Source organism: Ictidomys tridecemlineatus, chromosome 12 (genome assembly GCF_052094955.1).
Source record: "Ictidomys tridecemlineatus isolate mIctTri1 chromosome 12, mIctTri1.hap1, whole genome shotgun sequence".
NCBI lineage: Eukaryota > Metazoa > Chordata > Mammalia > Rodentia > Sciuridae > Ictidomys > Ictidomys tridecemlineatus.
The window spans coordinates 86857328-86882176 of NC_135488.1; the positions used below are offsets into that span (position 1 = coordinate 86857328).

The window sequence follows — 24849 nt, forward strand, 5'->3', positions numbered from 1 at the left end:
ATTTATGTGGTGCTGAGGATCGAACTCAGTGCCTCAAGCATGCTAGGCAAGCACTCTACCACTGAGCCACAACCCCAGCCCGAAAAGTTACTTTGAGCCTATAAAATATTGTTATGAATTATCTGAAGAGTAGTCAATATTCCTTTGGGTTTAATTATTTGTAAACAGTCAAAAGTTATAAAGAGTTCTGGAGGTTAATGTCATTTTCAGGGCACATAGCAAGCCAAGGAGCTTTCTCCAAAGTCCTCCAGGCAAATACAAGTGTATCATGTCCATGATTCCTTAATCAACACTAAAAGAGACTTTTCTTTCAGAGGCCAGAATATTCTCGGCCTTTTGAAGCACATACCTCTAATACAAATACTTATAATCTACTATCTGGCTTCATAGGTCTTCTGTGTTCTTTCAAGAAAACCAGGAGATAGAGTACAACATGGGTTGGAAGGACCAAAACACTATCATTATTAGAGATTGGTATACACTGTCCATAATCCCTGACATTCTGGGCTAACATAATAAATAATACTTTCAGTAAGTTCAACTCTATGCAACTTACTATGGGGACAAATTAAATGCCTTTTAGAATAGAAAAAGGCAAAATTACTAGCTGTCCATGTTTTTTTAACCTATGTAGTAACAAGTTTGGTAAACTTATATATCATTACCTTCTACATTTAGGGCCAACATTCACTTGGCTACATTCACTTGAGTTCTGGTTTGTTTGGAAATTCCTTCATTTCATGAAAATAATTCCTAAAACTGTATTTATAATAAAATCTTTAAATCATAAGTAAAAAATAGTAAATCCTATATAGCCAAATAAATCTAACTAGGCCATCTTGGTGAAAATGTTTATACCTTGTAGTTTTGATTGTAGTGCTTTTATCTCTTCAGTTTGGTTTTGGTTGATCAAACGAAGATTCTGATTCTCCAATTCCAGCTAAAACCAACACAGTGATATTCTCTTATATAGGAATAACATTTCTAAAACATGCTAATAAATAATTATACTTAGAAAACATTAATATGTTTACTCCAAATGCAGTAAAATAAAATGACATGCAAATATATGGATTTATCATCGTAGGCTATCAAACTAGATAATTATGGCACCAATATTAATTTTTCCACAACTGAGAGTTTTGTAAGTTTTCACCCCCTAAGCTTTTTTTTTTTTTTTTTTTTTTTTTGGTACTGGGGATTGAATTCAGGGGCACTCAACCACTGAGCCACATCCCCAGCCCGATTTTGTATTTTATTTAGAGACAGAATCTCACTGAGTTGCTTAGCACCTCGCCTTTGCTGAGGGTGGCTTTGAACTCGTGATCCTCCTGTCTCAGCTTCCAGAGCTGTTGGGATTACAGGTATGTGCCACCACACCTGGCCCCCCTAAGCTTTTTCCACTGTAAAATTACTTGAAACCAAACTATTTCAGTTTTAATCTGTACTTCAGATACCAAATATATTAATTTTATAATATATACAGATATGCTCTATAATTATTTAAAATTAACTAATTAGAACTAAAATTAAGTAATTAGACTGAGACTATTTACACTGATCATCAAGTGTCTATCAATTGTTTAATTTTTGAAATACAATGGATGTTAAAATAAAAGCTACCTATCTCAGATTTACCAAAAGAGAACAGCACCATCAACTGATTTGAATTTTTTGTTTCACTCAGATGATTGTATATTCTGATTGTTAACCTACTAAAAAAAAAGTGTAAAGTAAAAGAAAAGAAAAAATATAGCAACAAATACCTCATTTAACTTAACTGTTACCCATTCTTTGATCTTAGCTGCTTTCTCTTCTATTATTTTAGCTTCTTGGATTCTTATTTGTTTCTGAAATAACATTTGCAATTTGTTTAGTTCAAACATAAACTCAGTGGTCCGGAAATGTTACCTGATAATATGCAAGACAAATCCACTTAAAACCTGTCTCAGATTTAGGATATCTACCTGCAAATTATCAGATTTTTAAAAGAGAAAAGTTATCCAGCAAATACAATAAGAATCCACAGAGATAGATGCAAACATTGCTAGTTTTAATAACTGTTCTTCTTTTTCTTTGAATGATCAACACACTGAAGTCAATACACTGAATATATCAATAAAATAAACATTTCTGGAACAGTAGAACAGGGTCAACCAGGTTAGGGAGAGGAGACTAAAAATCTGCTATAATGGCTAGATCTCCCTCAAGCATTAATTTAAAAAAGACCCAGGAAAAATATACACTGAAAAAGTCTAGTTCACCAACCTTAAAATCGGGTTATGATCACAAAACTACCAGGAATATGGTTATCATGTAAATTATAATGGGCAGGGACTGCAGGCCGGTATAAAGCTGCAAACCACTAACAAAGAAATACTAATCCTCAGAGAAATAAAAAAAAATGCTGAAAATAAACAACAATTTAATGTGCATAACAAAACAATGTCATAATGGTCATATTTAAATTACATTAAATGACTACTTAAGTAAACGACCCTAACACAATTTTTGTAATAAAAATCTAAAATAAACTTCTGTACTTGTTCTCAATAGTAGTGGTTTAAAACAGTGTATAAATTTCTAAGCAGAAGGATTAGTATCAAACATTAATATATAAAATACAATGTTCTATAAATATTTCCAACACTAACAATCTAAAACAAAATTGATTACAAACATTTTATGGACATAATGCTGCTGATAACTAAGTATTTCCTACTTAAACTGTACACATAAATTCTAAGTCTGAATGTGAAAGAACACTGTCCCATCTAAAAAGTGCCAGATCTTGCCTGGACTCACCCTGGACTTAAAGTGAATGCCATTTTACCTTAACCTTTCACCAGCACATGTGATACAATCCTGTGGGTTGACTTAAGTAAGATTTTCCCCTCCACATTTAGAAATCTAGACTCCTTTTAATCTTTGTGTTTATGCACAAATGAGTACACACATTTATAAGTCTTTGATGATTAAAATTTTCCTACCTGCTCTTCAAATTGCAGTTCCAAATTTTGAATGATGTCATCTTTTTCCTGTAGTAGAGACTCCAGGTCTTGACATTTTTTATATAACCTTGTCTCTGATTCACTGGTTTGAATATTAGCTGCTTTTAATTTCTGTTCCATAACTTGTACCTAAATTGAGAGAATAAAATGTTAAAATTAAAATTAAATTTAATTTATCATAATATGAAACTTAGAATTTTACTATAAAATTATATAGATTCCTAAAAGGTATCATAATAAAATGAAAATATGAAACAGGAATTATTAATGTATTTAAAAGTTACAAATTATGAAGACTATTCTGTCAGACAGTTGTACTTTTGGGGTACATAAGGATACACAGGAGATGATGTGAATATTGCTATAACATAACGTATATGCTTACTAGAGCAGTGACAATACACAAAAGTGTTTATATAGAAGCAGCAAGTTTCTAGCCCTCATTTTTTTTTCATATTTTAAACAAGGTAGGAATATAAATTAAAAATGTGAGCAGTGAGATAAAACTCAAACCAGATGACCTGGTATAACATATTTTGGGGAAAACTGAAACTTAGATGAAAAAGAAATACTCAGTGGAAAAGAAAAGAAAAACAAGAGAAACTCTGAGCCCTCAAATGACAAAATCATTAAAAAATTAAAAATTAAAAAAAACAAGAATCATAGGTAGGAAAAGGCACTTAGTGAGAGCTTATTGATTCATTCACTTCACCAATGCTCATTGAATACCTGGCAAGTGCCAAGCCTATTTCAGTACCTGGAAAGGAATCATAAAACAGACCCAAATATCTTGCATGGAAATTACATTCTAATGGTTAAGAGGGATAAAAAATAGTAATAAGTAGGTAAAAATCATTCAGTAAGTCAAAGAGCTGGTAAGATTAACAGGTATGAGGCTGGAGGGTGGGAAGTGCTTCAATTTTAACGTCTAAGAGATTGGCCCTGATTAGATTTTCTACAAAACACATTCAGAAGTATGACATCTTAGGACACATCGGCAAACCTGATTGTTGTTGGCCATATGGGTTATATAAGTCTATCTAATTCATAAGGAAGTTTCAATTTTACTGATATCACTTTGTAGCTATTTCTTTTCTTTTACCTTTCTGTGCACAGACCTATTCCTTGATTGGAAGTCTCACCAGACTTTATAAGATCTAAAAAAGGGAGGTGTTAAGGATAGCAAGAAAGAAAATAAAGTATTGAGGACTGTACTAAAGAGTTTTATTCATATATTCCAAATAGCTAAGAATGTAATTTTAGCAATAATGTGAAAGCATTTGAGAAATTAATTATCTCTGAAAATTCAAAATGAATCCTTACTCAATGTTCAAAGTATTTGACTAATTAGATTTTTCAGGTGAAGGGTTGGTTTGGTTTTATTCTTTTAACTGTGAATACCAAGTTTCATCTGAGGATTCACAGTATAAATGTCAATTCAATTTAGATGCCAAATTGTTCTATTTAAATACTACCCACATGGTTAGAAGCTATGAAAATAAAAGCAGATCAAAAAATAGGAGGAAAAACGTATTCCAGTATTCAAATTATAATTTCAGTTATCTTTAATTTAGATTCTTTAACATAATAGAGTGGGTTTTCTGCTTGAGCTGAAGAATTAAGATTTGTATCAATGACAAAGACCCATGTCATGATCAACAGCCCAAGCAGGACAATAAAAACCAAGGGTCAATATGAAGATGGCATTTCCAGCTGTACATAGGGTACTCTGGAGCAAGGAGAGAAGAGTACAGCCAAGTCCAAAATGGTTGTTCTCCTCTGAGGACATAGTAATAGAAAATGAACCTTAAGAAAAACCTAATTGAATAAGAACAGAAATGAATATTACCAGACCCTCAGCTATAGTCTCCTTATATTATGTCTGCAAGCAAGCCACCCTCCAGACATTGGATGGTCACATAAAATTTCCCTATTATCACTTAAGAAAGGTCTATGGTTCTGGACAATGATGACCATGATTTGAGAGTTGAATTCATTTTATGAATGAATGCTATAGAGCTCCTTGGATGCATCTTTTTTTTAAAAAAAAATTTATTTTTAAAATTTTTTATTTGTTCTTTTTATATATACATGAGAGTAGAGTATATTTTGACATATTACGTATACACAGATTATAACATTCAAATTATTGTCCCATTCTTGTGATTGTACATGATGTGAAGTTAAACTGGTCATGTATTCATATGTGAACATGGGAAAGTTATGTTTGATTCATTTCTACTGTCTTTCCTAATCACATCCCCTCTCCCCTTCATTCCCCTTTGTCTAATCCATTGAACTCTTGGATGCATCTTTGCCATCTAAACTTTTTAGTTTGATTGTTACTTTTAGAAAAACAGCTTTCCCGGGCAAGAAAAATATTGGAAAATGTGCAAAATTTCTTAGGGAAAGAGATCACAAAATAGTTACAGGCAACCCACTTCCCAATTGGTTCTGTTATGACCAAGTTTCACAGGATTCACCAGCCTTCCTTGGTAATTAGTATGAACAAGAATTCTATAGTAAAGCTAAGAAGCTTTCAGAAAAAAACAAGCAGCCTTTTAAAATATCCTCCCATGGCATATGGAAAATAGTCAAGTTCTTTTTCCATTCATTTAACCTGAACCATATAAGAATTTTAACTACTCAGAGACTGACCAATAACAAACACCTGGGAATTCAAATTGGTTTAAGTAAATTCTTGAAATCACCTATACATGTATGCCCTTCAGTATGGAATGCTGCATATTTCTAGTACTTTCCTCCTTTATTTCTAGGCATGCCTCTGGCTGCATACGCTCAGCACACTCCTTAATCAGTTCCCTGCAAACCTTCTTGTCGTGAGATTACCTAAGTTCCTGTTCAGAAAAAGGTTAATTCAACAAACTCTGAAGTTCTCAGATCCTGTACATTCTGAAGAACCAGACCACTTAGAGGCTTTTGGGAGACAACCTCTAAGCCACTATGATGGCTTCACTGGTAAGACTGCTCCTCTATACCTGAGGTCTTGGGTGACAACAGAAAGCTGGTGTTAATAAGGTGATCCATAGTAAAAATCTATTTTGGTTTACCTGGGACCATAGGCCACACTTTACCAGTATTATCTCTGACAGGGAACAAAGGGATGGAGAGACTAAAATCTGAGCAACAGAGGTTTTCTGGGAGGAGGAGCTGTTTGTTGCCTTTCTACCCATTGATTAAACACTAATCAGTGCCTAGGAAAATCTGCAGTAAGATAAGAAGGTCTCTAAAAGAATGTGGTATGGAGGGAAATGGGGAGCTGATCACTCCCCTTAATTTCAGTTCTTGGGAGAGAATCTGAAGAGCGACCTTGGTTGTAAAGCAAAGGGATGTACTCCTAAAAACATCTGAGTATCATGTGCAGTAGGCATGCAACCTATTCTATATATCCCCCCAGCTTGTAGGCACAGGGCCACCCTTCATTGTATCTCAACTTGCCACTGCCAAGGAGTGAGTAATAAAATGCCCCAGAACCTCTCCACTGAGTCCTCCACATTCTCTCTTTGGGATTGGTAAACAGTATGCTGGGGCCTCGGAAGTCCTGGGGCTGAACACTGCCTCGCAAGACTACTCCTTAAGTAGTTCTGGGTTGGTTTATACATACTGTTTTCAAAACTCACAAGTGACCATAAAGATATATTACAGTATTAAATACAAGGGTCACCAAGATTTATCTAGCAAAATGTGCAATCTTTTCTTCTGCAGACAACTTGATTAATGCTTATAGAAATAATGCCATTCATTAATAAATAAAGAGAAAAATGTATGAAGCTAAAGTATAGAGTTGAGCTGGCTTCTGCTTTTAGTCAAGAAACATTCCCTTTGGGTTAATATAAACACAGTCATTTAAGTTTTAGGTTCAATGAAAAGATAAGCTGAATTCAAGGAACATAAACATTAGATAGGCCACAGGGGAAAGTGTTAAAGATAGCCAAGGATTCAGTTACTGTAACTTAATGCAAAGGCCAAAAAGGTGACATAATCAGTGTATGAGAGTTCATCTGCTCTCTGTTTATATTTCTTGTCAATTTTTTAGATCCATTGAGGTATTTACAGAAAAAATCTTTCTGAAGCATAAATAAAATAGTCATTGAATAAATTTAGAGTGTTGTGACAAAGAGGAATATCCAAATATTTTGCTAGCTTACAGAAATTATGAGAGATTTGCAATTCTTCTCTATCCTTTCCATTTAAGGCAGTATGTCTAACATAACCAATCATGGTGTGCTCTTGCTTAAACATGTACAGCCTAGAATTAAATGGCTCTTTATCTGATACCTTCAAGGACAACTTCAAATAAGTTCTTCCTATTTAACTTATTAAGGTCAGTGGCTATGAACTGCCCTGATTGGCTACATGTTTTGATTCCCTTGCCCTAGGTTGAGGATATGAGGTTCTTGTTTCTTTTTTTTTTCTTTTCTTTCTTTCTTTTTTTTTTTTTAAAGAAACTCCACTAAATCTAGTACATTTGAGAGGAAAAATCAATTTAAAAATCACATAAAAATTACTTAAGTTTATTTTCGAGATATAAATTTGCCACATATATAAATTTAGAATTTCCAATTTTAAAAAGGCCAGACAAAACAATCCTCAATTACTTTCTCTTTTTTTCCCCTATAATGTGAGCAATCAAAAAGAAAAAGGAAAGCAAGAGAAAGATAGGGTAGAACAAAGACATATAGAGATAGCCATGAGTGTGGAGGTCGAGAAAATGCCACTAGGAAAGGTCAAAGTCAGAAAGTAAAAGAGAGGGAGATGTGAAACAGAAATAGACAAACTGACAAATGTTTACTGCAACTGTAGGGCTAAACAGGAATGTACATACATGACCCACTCCACCTTTACAGAAAGAGATAAAGGCATTTTACAGAGAGTAAAGTTTACTCATAGAGTTTGAGTGGCCTTTTATGATTTTACTAGTATTGTCTCATTCTACTGTAAGTGTGGATATCAGTAATCAATACCATCAACTAAATAATATTTACAAAAAGGGACAGCATAGATCTTTACCCTTGTACTTTTAGCCTAATAGTGTTACCATCACCACCATCTGTTGAGGGCTGAAGGCATGCCAGGCACTTTCCTTAAATTAGCTTCAATCTGTATAATAGCTAACACTTACACAGCACTTCTATGTGCCAGGAAACATTCCGAGTACTTTACTCATAGCAACCTATGCAATTTCCACAAAATTCTGGGACAGGCATAGATTGTACAACACTTTACAGAGAGGAAGCTGAGGCCCAAGTCAAATAAGGGGTAAGAGATGGAGGCAGATTTTGAACCAGGCAGTTTGGCTCCAGAGCCTTTGCTCTTAATCACCATGTTATAAACCTTTACACAACACAGAGGCTATCAGCTCTGCCAACATGAGTTAGCTCTTTTTTTATGAGTGACAAAACAAAGAATCAAATTAAGAAACTTTTCCAGTCAAATAAGTGCTAGAATTTGGATTTAAACACAGTTAACAATTTAAGTCTATCCCCTAAGCAGAGAACATAAATTATCTTTATTTTTCTTAGTATAGAATTTACTTTGACAACCTCTGGCCCCTATATCCCTCCCTTTTCTTCATTCCTCTTAAAAAAAACAGAAAGAATGAGAAAAAGAAAGAAAGAAAACACTGGACTTTAATTCCATGTGTTTAGAAAATCATCATGTACAAATGGGAATAATGTACCTAGAAACTCTGTAGAAAGTTAGAAATTAAACATGAAATCTGCCTAATCCATGTTTTTATGGGGAGCATTTACCATTGTCTTGGACTGGCTTTCTTTTATATTATAGTCTACATTCATCTTCTCCTATCTTGGTAGGAAAAATGGGGAAGTAAGAACAATCTGTTGATTTTGCTAGGCAGGGATCATTATTAGATGTCAAAAGATAAGGTCTAAACAAGACAGATCAAAATGATGGAAATGGGATGTTTTGTGTATACATATTTGTTAAGCCAATGAGGAGAATTTACAGTTGCATTCTTTTCAACATTAACTTGGCCATAATGGCTGAAAGTAAAAAAATGCCAAATGTTGGAAAAAGGTGGAGCAACTGGAATTCTCATACACTGCCAGTAGAAGTACAACCTGGCACATTCACTTTGGGAAACTATTTGCTAACACCCATTAAAGAACTGTCAACTTATAACCCAGCAATTCTACTCCTAGGTGTATACCCAAGAGAACTAAAAACATACATCCACCAAATATAAGTCTTCATAAGAGCCCCAAGCTGAAAAAAAAACCATATGGTTAAAAGTGAGATATAGTCACAATAAAATACTATTCAGCAATAATAAAACTACTGATACATATCAACATGAATGACTTACATAGACATAATGTTGAGCAAAAGAAATCAGTATAGGGTGGGAGATACAGTTTATTAGTAGGGCACTTGGCTAGCATGTGCAAGGGCCTGGGTTTGATCCTCAGCATCACAGAGAAAGAAAAATAGGGGGTGAGGAAGGGAGGGGGGAGAGAGTAAGGAAGGAAAAGAAAAGAAGAAGACCAAAAAGTACTAATATCAAGAACAGCCAAACTAACCCATGTGAATACTGGTTACCTTGGTAAACAGGGTTGCTGCCTGAGAAAGAAAACAAGAGAATGGGATGACAAAATGCTGTATAACTTGATCTAATGGTAGGGTGCTTTGTTATATCAATTATGTCTTAATTTCTAAAAAGCAACAGCCATAAAGAATATGTAGTAATTTTTACAATGGAATTTTATTCAACACTAAAAATAAATGAGCTATCAAGCCATAAAAACTTAGAGGAACCTGAATACATATTACTAAGTGAAAAAAGTCAATATGAACAGACTATTTGCTATATGGTTCATTAGACATATGACATATATGACATTCTGGAAAAGGCAAAACTGTGGAGAAGATAAAAAGATCAGTGATTTGTAGGGACTTGGGAGCAGGGACAGATGATTAAGTTGAAATGTAGGAGAATTTTAGGCAGTGAAACTATTTCATATAATAATATCATGGTGAATAAATATCATACATTTGTCAAAACACTACATGAACACTAATATAAACTATGAACTTTGGATGATAATAATGTGTCAATGAAATTCTTCAACTGTAACAAATATACCACCCTGGTGTGGAATATTGACATTAGGGAAGGCTGGAGTATGTGTTGCGGTAGGGGAGAGGATACTCAAAAATTCTGTACTTTTGCTCAATCTTGCTGTAAATGTAAAACTTCTCTAAAAGATAAAGTAGATTTTTTACAAAGCAATTACCTCCCTGTTGAAATAATTGATAAAGCAGGATCATTAATGGCTGCTAATATATCAAAAGAAGAGTTTACTATATGTTACATACTCTACATTATATACCTCCTGACAGAGGTATGCAATATCACAAAGACTTAGGAAAGGGAGGAGGAAAAGAGGAAGAAAAAGAGTAAAAAGAGGAAGAAGAGGAAGGGAGGAAGAGGAACAGGAGAAATGAAGAATGAGGAGGAGGATGAAGGGGGGAGAGGAAGGGAAGGGGCATCAAAACTTTAGGATCTAACTATATTTTATCAGAGATACAGAGGTAGAAGAACACATTAAATAATTATGCAACCAAAAAAATTCTGAATGCAGAGAGCTTTAGAGGACAAATTAACCCATGTTTTTCAACAAATAAATTGAAAGATAAAAGAAATGGTAGGAAACCCTATAGAGAGTTTAATAATCAAATGTGTCAATCTAATTCAGACCCTGATTCGAATAAATCAACTATTAAAAAAGAAAAAATAGTATATAAATGAAAGAATTAAAAAGAGGTACTTGACAAATGCTTGTATATGCAGTTCATGGCAGCACTAGTCACAATAGCCAGAAGATTGAAACAACCCATCTGTTGATGGCAACAGATGCAGGGCTAAATCGTGATATGCGTGCTGTAATGTGGATGAATCTCAAAACTATCCTGCTAAGGGAAAGAAGCCAGACACAAGAGGTCACATTATATGAATCCATCCATAAGAAATATCCAGAGTAGGTAGATTCACATAGACAGAAAGTAGATTGGTTGTTGCCAGGACCTTGAGGCAGGGAGAGGAGAAAGAGAATGGATGCTTAATGGGCACAAGATTTCCTTTTGAGATGATGGAAATATTTTTAAATTAGGTAGAAATGATAATTGCACAACACTCTGAATTGTTCATTTTGAAATAGTAGATTTAATGGTATGTGAAATGTGGTATGTCATTTAAAAAATAAATTTATGGTATGTCATTTAAAAAATAAATATAAGAAAATTTGACAAATGTATTGAAGAATTATTGGGTTGTGGCTCAGTGGTAGAGCACTGGCCTAGCATGTGTTGAGGCACTGAGTTTGATTCTCAGCACCACATATAAATAAATTAAATAATAAAGGTTCATTGACAACTAAAAAACTATTAAAAACAGAATTATTGGCAAGTTTTTTGACATGATGTGGTTGATTTTTTTAAGAGCATTTACTTTTATATTAGTTGCTGAAATTTCATTCATGGATACAATTATATGATGTGTGGGATTACTTCAAAATATCCAGTGTGGAGGTAGATGGAGGGGAAAGTAGGTAGAGATATAAACAATCCATGAGTAAACTGATTGTTGAAGTTGGACATGGGAGTTCATTACATTATTTTTTCTACTCTTATATATGGCTGAAGTTTTGCATAATAAGTCTTAAGGTTTCTTTTCAAGTATAATTAAGAAAATCAAGGATTAGATTAGATTGGGCTTACTTAAAAAAATTCAGGCCTTTATTGTATAAAATTAACAGGTAGAAAGGAGATTTGGTAATGCTCAGATTTGAAGAAAGAAACATGACAAACTTAGAGGAAGCATAAGAAATTTAATATCTCTTCTTGGAAGAAAGAATTTTGCATTTAAGCTTTTGGAAATTCTTGATTCAACTAAATGCAGCAGAGATATTTTTATAAAATGAGAAGCTATGGATTTAGGGTCACCAGATAAACTTCAAACCTGGATGTGCCCATCCAAACTACTCATTTTAATGCTGGCAAGGTCCAGAAAGGATTAAGCGACTTATCAAAACATCATTAAAAATAATCTAAAAAATACTAGAAAGTATAAAAATATAGAAAAAGATTATTCCTAATTTCAAATTCAAATAAAATTCTGTTAAAAGTTAGGGTCTTAAATTTCTAGAGTCATATGATTTGGCCAAATTGAATCAGGATGATATACACAATTTAAACAGAACAATTTTAAGCATCAAAATAGAAGATGCCATCAGAAGTCTACCAACCAAGAAAAGCCTAGGACCAGATGGATATACAGTCGAATTCTACAAGACCTTTAAAAAAGAACTAATACCAATACTCTTCAATTTATTTCAGGAAATAGAAAAAGAGGCAGCACTTCCAAACTCATTCCATGAGGCCAATATCACCCTGATTCCAAAACCAGGCAAAGACACATCAAAATATCTCTAGTAAAAATAGATGCAAAAATTCTCAGTAAAATTCTGGCAAATCGAATTCAAAACATATCAAAAAGATAATGCACCCATGATCAAATGGGATTCATCCCAGTTCAACATACGGAAATCAATAAATGTTATTCATTGCATCAATAGACTTAAAGATAAGAATCATATGATCATCTCAATAGATGCAGAAAAAGCATTTGACAAAATACAGCATCCCTTTATGTTGAAAACACTAGAAAAACTAGGGATAACAGGAACATATCTTAACATCATAAAAGCTATCTATGCTAAGCCCCAGGCCAACATCATTCTAAATGAAGAAAAATTGAAGGCATTCCCTCTAAAAACTGGAACAAGACACGGATTCCCTCTTTCACCACTTCTACTTAACACAGATCCTGAAACACTGGCCAGAGCAATTACACAGATGAAAGAAATTAAAGGGATATATATAGAAAAAGAAGAACTTGCACTATTTGCTGACAATATAATTCTATACCTAGAAGACCCAAAAAGTTCCACCAGAAAACTTCTAGAACTAGTATGTAGCAAGATATAAAATCAACATCCATAAATCAAAGGCATTTCTGTATAACAGTGACAAATCCTCAGAAATGAAATGAGGAAATGAGGAAAACTACCCCATTTACAATAGCTTCAAAAAATAAAATAAAATACTTGGGAATCAATGAAAGAGGTGAAAAACCTCTACAACGAAAACTACAGAATGCTAATGAAAGCAAGCAAAAAAAAACCTTAGAAGATGGAAAGATCTACCTTGCTCTTGGATAGGCAGAATTAATATTATCAAAATGACCATACTTCCAAAAGCAATAGACAGATTTAATGCAATTCTGATCAAAATCCCAATGACATTCCTCATAGAAATAGAAAAGGCAGTCATGAAATTCATCTGAAAAAATAAGAGACCCAGAATAGCTAAAGCAATCCTTAGCAGGAAGAGTGAAGCAGATGGCATCACTATAGCAGACCTTAAACTATACTACAGAGCAATAATGGTATTGGCACCAAAACAGACTTGTAGACCAATGGTACAGAATAGAGGACACAGAAAGTAACCCACAAAATTATAATTATCTTATATTAGACAAAGGCACCAAAAACATGCATTGGAGAAAAGGTAGCCTCTTCAACAAATGGTGCTGGGAAAACTGGAAATCCATATGCAACAAAATGAAATTAAACCCCTATCTCTCACCATACACAAAACTCAACTCCAAATGGATCAAGGACCTAGGAATAAAACCAGAAACCCTGTGTCTAATAGAAAAAAAAAAAAAAAAGTAGGCCCTAATCTCCATCATGTGGGATTAGGCCCCAACTTCCTTAATAAGACTCCTGTGGCACAAGAATTAAAATCAAGAATCAATAAATGGGATGGACTCAAACTAAAAAGTTTCTTCTCAGCAAAAGAAACAATATGTGAGGTGAATAGAGAGTCTAAATCTTGGGAGCAAATCTTTACCCCTCACACATCAGATGGAGCACTAATCACTAAGGTATATAAAGAACTCAAAAAACTAGATACTAAAAAAAAAAAAAAAAAAACAAATAACCCAATCAATAAATGGGCCAAGGACCTGAAGAGACACTTCTCAGATGATGTACAATCAATCAACAAACACATGAAAAAATGTTCATCATCACTAGCAATTAGAGAAATGCAAATAAAAACCACTCTAGATTTCATCTTACTCCAGTCAGAATGGCAGCTATTATGCATACCAACATTAAGTGTTGGCAAGGATGTGGGGGAAAAGATACACTCATACACAGCTGGTAGGACTGCAAATTGGTGCAGCCAATATGGAAAGCAGTATGGAGATTTCTTGGAAAATTGGGAATGGAACCACTATTTGACCCAGCAATCCCTCTCCTCAGTCTATACTTAAAAACAGCATACCACAGGGTAACAATTATTTTTAATGATTGTTTGATATCTCATGGTATTGATAAAGTTCACCTATTCATTCCTCTATAATAAGGCATTCATGAGATTTACAACTCTTCATTACTATGAATAAAACTGTTATAAACATATTTTTATATAACACTTAACTATGGTTAGGATTACCATAAAAGTCACATTTTATGTTCTCAGGAGATAAAAATTTTCTAATCAAGGCCTTTTTACCTCTTGAAAATTTGTTAATGGACAAAACAGGGTTAGATTTTCCACTTTCTCTATGGATCAAGCTCAAAAAGTAAAAAATGATCAAATGCAGAGGACTGACAAATTTCAAAGCAACCTTTATATGGGTAGAGGCAGGAAAAAACTTTTAACTAGAATTTACTCTACCTGTTGAAAAGCTTTCTCTGCTTGCCGTTCAGCATCAATAACTTGTCTTTCGAGCTGTTGCATCTGTAAAGTAAGAGGAAAAAATGAAATATAAAAATTCATGTTTCCTTTTTGCAAAAAGATTTTTGCAAAAAAGTTTCAGTGTTACCAATTTTGAACATTTAAAGTGGTTCACTGGATACATAAGTCGCATACAATTAGTACATGAAAGGTTCTTTACATAGTTAAAAATTGATCAAACAAAATGCCAAAAGTTTTGATACAATGTAAGTATGCCATATGAGTGTACATCAATAAGACTAGATAGAGACCAATAGACTCTTCATTGTCAATATTGTCTTAATACACAATATTAAGAACAATAAGTATAAGAGAAAAGAAAGACTTCAAATGTCATATTTGACGTTTTGACCAAAAAGTTGCAGTAATATCAGGGAAAAGGGTGTATTCTCATAAACTCCATAGGTGATATGGGTGAGTCAAGGCTCTGGGGAGTTTTCATTCTTATAAATTGATGGAAACAGTAAAGAGACTCTTTGATTAAACACACACTAAAATGAATATTATAAGTAAAATTTTTAAAGCCTTATAAAGGACCCAATCTAATTAACATAAGGGATGCGTGCCAAGGGTTGAATACAAAAGCAGAACTCAATTTCAAATTCTTTGAAGTCTAGCCAACTTCAGAGCCCTCGGTGGCAAGCACGCGCTCATTTCCACTCTTCTTGCTGGCTGGGAGCTGGGCCGCCCGGAGCTCCGGCCACGCCTCCCTCCACTGCTGGGACTCAACCCCCGCGGACCGCGCTGTCAGACCGGGCCAGCTCCCACACCACCGAGAAGCGGCCTCCCGCAGCTAGAGAGGCCCAACCCCTGGCGGCCGCCAGCTGCGCGCCGCGGGGGACTTCGGGACCGGACCCCAGGCGGCCGCGACCCGGGCGCAGGGTCAACGCCTGGTAAATGGTGTTCGCTGCTGAGACGTGTGGATTGGGAGCACTTCCTGGGCTTTAATAATTGTGTTTAACAAAGTCCACGTCCCACATGGAGCACTACCATCTTGGCCTACCTGACAAAAGATGTAGTAAACATTTCAGAAGTGACGCGCCTGAAGCTCAGTGAGAGCCTTCGTTTTTCTGTATCATCCGTGGGGAATCCGAAGATGAGTTTTTGGACCGTACTGATGAACTGACTCCGGAAAAGATGGAAGTAATGATGCATGGCGTGTACCGCCTCAGCGCACTGGGACATCATTTCAATGATTGCCTGGTTTTCTTGCCTTCCAAGTGGTTCACAAAATGACCCAGGGCTGGCAAGTAATAGAACTGTACTGTCCAAGGGCACTCAAAATGTGGCTAGTCCTAATTAAGGTGTGGTGTAAGTATATTATACACACATCATTCAATAATGTCTTACTGAGAAACAGCCGGGTGCGGTAGTGCACGCCTGCAATCCCAAGGCTCAGGAGGCTTAGGTAGGAGGATGGCGAGTTCAAAACCATCCTCAGCAACTCAGTGAGACCCTGTCTCTAAATAAAACACAAAATAGGGCTGGTATGTGGCTTAGTTGCTGAGTGCCCCTGGGTTCAAACTCCAGTAATAATAATGTATTACTGGGAAACAGTACGAAGAAATAAAAATGAGTAAGTTTTTATATTAACTCCTTGTTGAAATTACATTTTGGATATGTTTTATTAAATAAAATATACTATTAACATTAACAATCTGTTTCTTTTCCATTTTATTCATTTGCCCATTAGAAAAAGGTTACCTGTGTCATTCACCTAATATTTTTCTTGGTAATACAAATGTAGAACATCCATTGTCACCATATATGGCAATTTAACTGTCCACATGTGAGCACTTTTTAAAAGGCAATTTATTACAGGGATCTAAATTCTGGAAGAAGTTTTTAAATATTTGGATATGTAAATAGATATTTCCCAAATACATTCTCTGGAACTTTTTAAAAAAATACATCAAATGTCTAATGGGCAAGGATTGTTGCTTAAAAGCATTTTGCTGACTTATCAGATACTGTATAGAAACAACTGGACAAGTATTATGTTTCTTGGATGTTCTTAGGATATCCTTTAAATCAAAAACCTACCAGCAGACAAATGCCAAGACCACATTCTTCCACTACTGGCAATATGCTGATACTTGTCACCTCTACCCTATAACTACATTCTATTTTCAGAGGAATTTTTGTACTTCTGGATCCTTAACTGATTTTTGTATATTGTTGGGGTTTCCAGGAGAAACAGAAAAAAAAATTCACAAACATTTGCTAATAAAATTTTGTCAAGGGCTGGGGATGTGGCTCAAGCGGTAGCGCGCTGCCTGGCATGCCGCGTGCAGCCCGGGTTCGATCCGCGGCACCACATACAAAACAAAGATAACTAAAAAATAAATAATAAAATTCTCTCTCTCTCTCTCTCTCTCTCTCTCTCTCTCTCTCTCTCTCTCTCTCTCTCTCTCTCTCTCTCTCTCCCCTCTCACTCTCTTTCAAAAAATAAAAAATAAAATAAAATTTTGTCAAACTTTGCTAGTGGGGAAAAAAGTAAATAGTTTCTTAAAAGAACTATGAAAATATCTTGTCTGATTTTTTTCTTAAGTATTTAGTTTCTAGTGATAGCAGGAAGGGCCGAAATCTGTTTGCTTAACTGTTATTATATATCTAAAACAGATCTTTCTACATAGTAGGTACTCAATATATTACAAAGTATTGATGAAATGACAAAGCTCTCTGTTATCTGAAAAATACCATGCCTATTTGAAGAACAGTATTTTTAAAATATTTTTAAAATTGTTGATGGACCTTTATTTTATTAATTTTGTGTGTGTGTGTGTGTGTGTGTGTGTGTGTGTGTGTGTTGCTGGAGATTGAACCCAGGGCCTGTTCATGCCAGGCAAGCACTCTACCAGCTGAGCTACATCCCCAGCCCTTATTTATTTATATATGGTGCTGAGAATTGAACCCAGTGCCTCACACATGCTAGGCAAGTGCTCTACCACTGAGCCACAACCCCCGCCCATAGTATTATTTTTATCACTGCCAAATATTTCTGCTTCTGTAGCACTGACTGCCTAATTTGTAAAATTTCCTAACTTCATTTTAAGTTGCTAGAAATAATTCATGTGGGATACCCTTTAAATCCATTGGGACACCATACTTTGCACGTTCCAGTCAATAAAATTCTAAAAGGTATCAAAAACCTTACCAAGGGGCTGAGTCTGTGGGTCAGTGGTAGCATACTTGCCTGGCATGTGTGAGGCGTTGGGTTCAATTCTCAGCACCACAGATAAATAAGGGTCTATCAACAACTAAAAAATAAAACTAAAAAAAATTTTAAAAAATAACTTTACCGATTTTTTTTCTATTATTAAAAAGCATTTACTATATACACACACAACAGCAATTCACAGAACCTTGGTTATACAAGGTTATAAATCTGTTGCTGGGCATGAAAATTATGTGTATATCTTTGAATACAAGGAATTGGCTAAAAGCACAGGTTCAAAAAGTCACTTTTGCTTTTTTAAGAAAAAGGGCATAGTCCTTGAAATAATAATATAGGAGAAAATGGAAAGAGCAATAAACTTAGGGGCAAGAACCCAGATTTATTAGTGGTATAATGACAAGAAAGCCATTTAACTTCTTTGAGTCTCCATCCCTTGTGTGTAAAATTACACACTTATTTTACAGTATTTATATGAAGAATAAACAGGAAAGCATCTGGCACAGTGTCTGATACTTATTAGGTAGTCAATTAATATTTATATAGAGTGTTTTAAAGCAGTTATTCTACCATGTACATATGTTACTTTTATAAATAAGTTTGGATGGCTTAGTTTAAAATGAACAAACAAGATTTAAAAAATTTAGGTTTTAATTCTTACTCTACTGTTTGCCAATCGTTTGCCACTGGGTTCTAAAGTTCTTGTATATGAAATGGGGAATAATATAATATATTCTTACTACCTTAAAGAATGTTGTAAGAATAAAAATAAGAAATCACATAAAAGTGATGTAAGAAAGTTAAAGATACCTCATTAGTTAAAAATGTGGTGATGGCATTTATAGTGTCATAATTTGAATAATAAAAATAGAAGCCACTAGGTGTAGGGACAACCCTGAACAGGAGCTGAGCACGCCCCCTTAACCTTGAGTAATGGGGGTGTGGAATTGGCATCCAAGCAGTGCTGAGTAAGCGGGCCTTTCCTTCCCTGGGCAAGGAAACGCAGCTCGGGATTGGGCGTCACCCAGTGGAACGGGGTTACACCCCCCTGTTTGTTGAAACACAATACCTTGCCTTATTTGGGTGGAATATTCTATCTAAAGCCTTCCCTAATAAATACCCGGTTCGGGGTGCGCTCATTCTCTTGCCTCTTGCCTCCCATGCTCCTCCTGCAGCCTCCAGCGGGAGCTGACCCTTGAGGCCACAGAGCTGTCCCTGACCCCAGAAAAAGGTATTTTGCGTTTGTGTGGTCTTTTGTTGCCAGTCCAATTCACGCAGAGCGACCCTGAATCCATTGTCGCAAGCATGGGACCTGGGCAACAACAGGGTTGGGACATAGCTCAGGGATAATAGAGCTCTGGGTTTAATTCCCAGATCTGCCAAAAATAAGTAAATAATAAAATATTTAAAAATTAAAAAGGAGGAAGTAGAAAAATTAGAAGTATCTTAAAAAAAGGACTTACTAAGTATATAAATAATGGCACATCCTCAGATACCTTACAATCATTACAAATGTACATAAATGTAAGAAAGGTTATATTTAGGCTTCATTTCAATATAATATAGCAGAGGGTTGAAGTGGATCAGTGTAGAATAGAAACAGTATACTTCCTGAGTTGATAAGCATTACAGCTGACAGTAACATACATGGGGGTTAAATATTAATATTCTTATTGCTATATGTTTGAAAGTCTCTCTAGCAATTATAAATATATATAATCATACCTTTACACACATATGAAAATATATGACATATTCAAAGACAAATGTAAATTATATTTAGAATGATGATATATGTAGATGATATCTAGGGGAAAGTTTACAAAGCAGTAATTAATGTTTTAATCACATTCTTGTTGGAAAAGGGTATATGTGTCTGTTTTTATGGGATGATATATACTAATGACTTGCCTACCTTTGGGTGATAGGATTGTGGGTAAAGCAGTTTATACATGATGAGGAACTTTATGGAATTGAGGAAAGAAGAAAAAGACAAAGGTGTTAGAAATCTGCACTGGAAACAGTAGCCAATTCTCAATCAAAAGTAATTCTAAGGGGCTGGGGATAGAGCTCAGTAGAGTGCTTGCTTTTCATGCACTAAGGCCCTGGATTCAATCCCCAGTACCAATAATAATAACAACAACAACAGTTATAATTATTATTATGGCTGGGCATGGTGGCTCCAGTGGCTCAGGAGGCTGAGCTGAGGCAGGAGGATCCTGAGTTCAAAGCTAAGCAACTCAGTGAGACCCTGTCTCTAAATAAGATACAAAATAGGGTTGGGATGTGGCTCAGTTCCCAGTACGCCCCCCCCCCCAGAAAAGTTAGTTCTGCTCACTCAGAGCAAATAGAAAATTAAGAAGCAGATTCTCAAACACCTTGTAGAATTAGGATACAAATGAATGTACATAGAAAAAAGACTCAAATACTGAAGTAGCAGCTAACTAAATGACAACTGGGATGATGTCATTGATAATTAGGAGGTCATAGTGACCTTTGTGAGATGGGCTGCAGGGGTGAAAAGCAAGGGCATTCATTGGGATGCAAGAGTCTGAGTAAACTAAAGGAACTGCTTAAAGCAAATTAAACCTTAAAGATAACAGAAATCACAGAATTAAGAAAGATTAGAGGAGAAATCAACAAAATTAAAAACAGAGAAAAACGGGTAAACCCAAAAGCTGTTTTAAAAAAACCAATACAATTGATAAATCTCCATCCACAATGATAAAACAAAAAAAGAAAGATACAAATTATCAATATCAGCAATATAAATGGGGACATCAATACAGACCCCACAGAAACTAATGGCATAATAACAGAATATTACAAACAACAATAATTGGACAACTTGGGTAAAATAAGCAAACTCTTTTAAAGATATAAAATGTCAAAGCTCATTCAAGAGGAAATGTTAGCTTAATAGTTCAAAATCCATAAAAGAAATTGTAATTGTAGTTAAAAAGCTTCCTACACAGGAAAACTCCAGGACCAGATGGCTTCACTAATGAATTCCACCTAAGATTTATGGTGTAATGAATATACACTCGACAAAAAATTCTTCCAGAACATAAAAGGAAGGAATGCTTCTCAACAAAATTTTTAAAGCCAGTATTGCCAAAACCAACCATCAGACCAATATCCTTGTGAATATAGAAGCAAAAATCTTAAAATACCAGCAAATCCAAACTAAACATATACAATAATGATAGTATACCATGACCAAATGGGGTTTATCCTAGGAATGCAAGGTTATTTCAAATTTTGAAAAATCAATCAATGTAATTCACATGTCAAAAGACCAAATAAAATATAATTTTAGGAAATGGAGAAAAATCATCTGACAAAATTCAACATCCACTCACAATAAAAATCTCAGCAAAATAAGAATATAAGGAACTTCTGAAACTTAACAAAAGACATCTATGAAAACTTATAACTAAGATCACACTTAGTGGCAAAAGATGAATGCTTCCTTCCATAATGATGTTCTCTTACCACTTCCACTCAACAGTTTACTTTTGGCCAGATAATAACCAAGAAAAAATTTAAAAGGCATAGACTGAAAAAAAAGAAATAACAGTTATTTAAAGATGACATGATTGTCTACATGAGAAATACCAAATAATCTAAAAAATTAGTTTTACTAAAATTAATAAATGAGTGTATAAGGTTATAGGATACAAGGTCAATAAAAAGTCTGTTATATTTCTATATAAAAGCAACAATCAGTTGAAATTGGAATTTAAAACACTGCCATTTACAACAGCCTCAAAACCACAAAATACTTTGAGGTAAACCTAACAAAAATGTGTAAAATATTTGTAAACTGAAACCATAAAGAAGACCTGAATAAATGGAGAGTTTGAATGAGAAGATTCAATATTATTAAGATTTCAGCTTTCCCCAGTTTGACCTATAGGTTCCACCTAGTCCCAGTCAAAATCCTAGCAGAGTTTTTGCATAAATTAATCAGACTCCAAAATTTATATAGAAATGGACAAAACAACTTAAAGAACAAAATTAGAAGACATAATATCTGATATCAAAATGTATTATGTAGCAATAGTAATCAAGAGAATACATTTGCATAAAACAAACATACTAGATAAACAGAACAGAATAGTTCAGAAATCTACTTTAAAATATACCATCTAATATAGCTAGCACAATGGCACACATATGTATCCCAGTTACTCAGGAAACTGAGGCAAGAATTGAATTGAAGGCCAGCTTACCGCAACACAGTGAGACCCTATCTCAAAAATTTTTTTTCAATGCTGGTGAGGAAATCAGGGTCTCATTCATGCTCACTAAGTGTTCTACCACTGAGGCATATCCCTAATCCTTTTTTTTTTATTATTGGTTTATTCTATCTTCATTGCCAGATCATATGTATAGCCATTGTATGCTATAATCTCTAGTTATCTTGGTTACCTGAACCTCATTCTTTAAATTTCTTAGAGAGATTTCCTGGTAAAGCTTTCATGTTAATAGCTCCTTTCTGTGTAAAATATTTGACTTTTTTTGCAAGTCAGTTTTGCAGGATATAAAATCCTTGGATCCCAATATTCTTTCCTTGATGTCTTAATTATGTATTCTATTTTCTCATGGCATAAAGCATAAGAATAAGCTATTAGTGTAACAATATAATTTTTATTCCCCTTATTATGTGAAAGTCATGGATTTACTTTTGCCTAGATACTCTAATGCTCTTTAACACAGAAGTTTTTTACTAAAATATGCCTCGAAGAAACTTACTCTAGATTAATGTTCTCAGGCACATGATGCATTATTTCAGTTTCTATGGAATTACTTATTCTGTATATGAATAAAATCATATAATATGTGACTTTCTGTGTCTGAGTTCTTAGTGTTTTCACAGTTCTTTCATTTGTAGCATGTATCAGTGCTTCATTTCTTTTTTGTGCTAAATGATATTCTACAATATGGATGTACATAATTTTGTTTATCCATTCACCAGCTGATAGGCTTTGGGACAATTCTGGCTATTACAATTAATGATGCTATGACCGTTCATGTACAGTTTTGTGCGGACACATATGTTCAATTCTCTTGGATATATATCTAAGAGTAGAATGGTTGGGTCTCAGTACAACTCTATATTTAACTTTAGGAGGAAATATCAAACTATTTTCCACAGTGGCTGCACCATTTTACAATCCTACCACCAATATATGAGGACTCCAGTTTTTCCATCAGTGCTTATTACTGTCCATCTCTTTGACTGCAGCCATGCTTGCACATATAAACGAAAGCCCAGGTAATTAAGAGGAAGAAAGGCACTGCAACAGATATCCACGGGGAAAAAAATGAACTTTTTTTTTTGGGTACCGGGGATTGAACTCAGGAGCACTCAACCATTGAACCACATCCCCAGCCCTATTTTGTATTTTATTTAGAGACAGGGTCTCACTGAATTGCTTAGTGCCTCGCTTCTACTGAGGCTGTCTTTGACCTCTCGATCCTCTTGCCGCAGCCTCCTGAGCCGCTGGGATTATAGGTGTGCACCTGGCCCATGAAAAACTGAACTTTCTACTAAATCTTACATCATCTTCAAAGTCTATCCTCCTTTGCAAAGGGGGAAAAATCTTTGTAATTTAGGATTAGGAAAAGATTTCTTAGAAAAGATACTAAAAGCATGAACCATAAAAGAAAAAGTTGATAAAATGTACCTCGTAAAAATTGTAAATGAATGTATGAAAAGTCAAGGCATAAATTGAGAAAATATGTGCAAAACTCTTGTGATAAAGGACTTTTAACCAGGATAAAGATTTTTTTACTACTTAATAGTAAGAATGCAAACACAACCCCACTTTAAAAATGGGCAAAAGATTTAGATAGACATGTTATAAAAAATACACACGGCAAGAAGTACATACCAAGATGCTTAACATCATGTGACTTCCCCCTTCAAGAGATGGAAAATATTTCTTCTTTCCTTAACACTGTGTTGTCCAGTGACGGACTCCGACTATTAGAATGTGATGTAGCTTCTGTGTACTTTCCTAGATCCTTGAATCGGCATGGAAAAAAGATCTGGCTACTTTGCTGGAGAGACCAAGGGTATGGGGCGGGTGGATCTTGGACAGTATCTAACTATTCCACCTCTTCCAGCTGAGGTGTCAGAAACGTGAATGAAATCAGGACATTCCAGACCAAACTGTCCAGCACCCCCAGTGAGCCCAAACTCCAGCTGATTTGACAATTGAATGTTGTCATGTAAAACATGATATTTTAAAATATATGTTTTAAATATATATTTGAAAATTATATATATGGAAAAATTAATAAAGTCATTACATTTTGAGGTGTTTTTTTTATGCAGCCATAGAAAACTAAAACCCAAAGTTACCCTGTTGAGAACAGATCTGTAAAAATAATACTGTAATTATTTCTATGGTACCCACTGATCATCTCATCTCTGGTCATCATTCCAATGAAAGTCTCTCATTTTGACATGCAGTGAGTGTCTAGGAATGGTATTTTCTTGTTGCTCTCAGTTCTTGGATGTCATAGAGAAATCTAGTGTCTCAACTTCAAGGTGCATAATCATGAAAAGTACAGAGCTTTCCCCAACTTTCCATTTCATAAACTGCATGAACATATCCAAAATAAATGTATTACACAGATTTTCTTTGAGATTTAAAAATATCAATTTAAATACTTAGGATGCAGTCCAGATTAAATATGTAATGAAGTATTAATGGCACAATGATGGATTAACCTTAGAAGAAAGACTTTTTTGAAAGAGAATTTATATTTTTCTTTTAGTGAAAATGTATCTAATATTAA

The 24849-nt window shown here is 34.7% G+C and overlaps 1 protein-coding gene across 5 annotated transcripts in view; it reads right to left on the reverse strand.

Annotated features, from left to right (window-relative positions):
- Positions 1-24849, reverse strand: part of Plekhh2 (pleckstrin homology, MyTH4 and FERM domain containing H2) — a 107254-nt gene that overhangs the window by 62022 nt on the left and 20383 nt on the right. For 4 of the 5 annotated variants that reach the window (XR_013429009.1, XM_078029287.1, XM_005324521.5 and 1 more), the window contains 4 exons: positions 14802-14864; positions 2991-3140; positions 1767-1850; positions 859-940 (listed from right to left, as the gene is read on the reverse strand). Coding sequence is in view for 4 of the 5 variants with exons in the window: in XM_078029287.1 (XP_077885413.1) it covers positions 859-940; positions 1767-1850; positions 2991-3140; positions 14802-14864 (379 nt within the window). In the remaining variant the exon portion in view is untranslated. The remainder of the gene's footprint in view (positions 1-858; positions 941-1766; positions 1851-2990; positions 3141-14801; positions 14865-24849) is intronic. The other variant, XM_021725863.3, reaches the window with a different exon arrangement.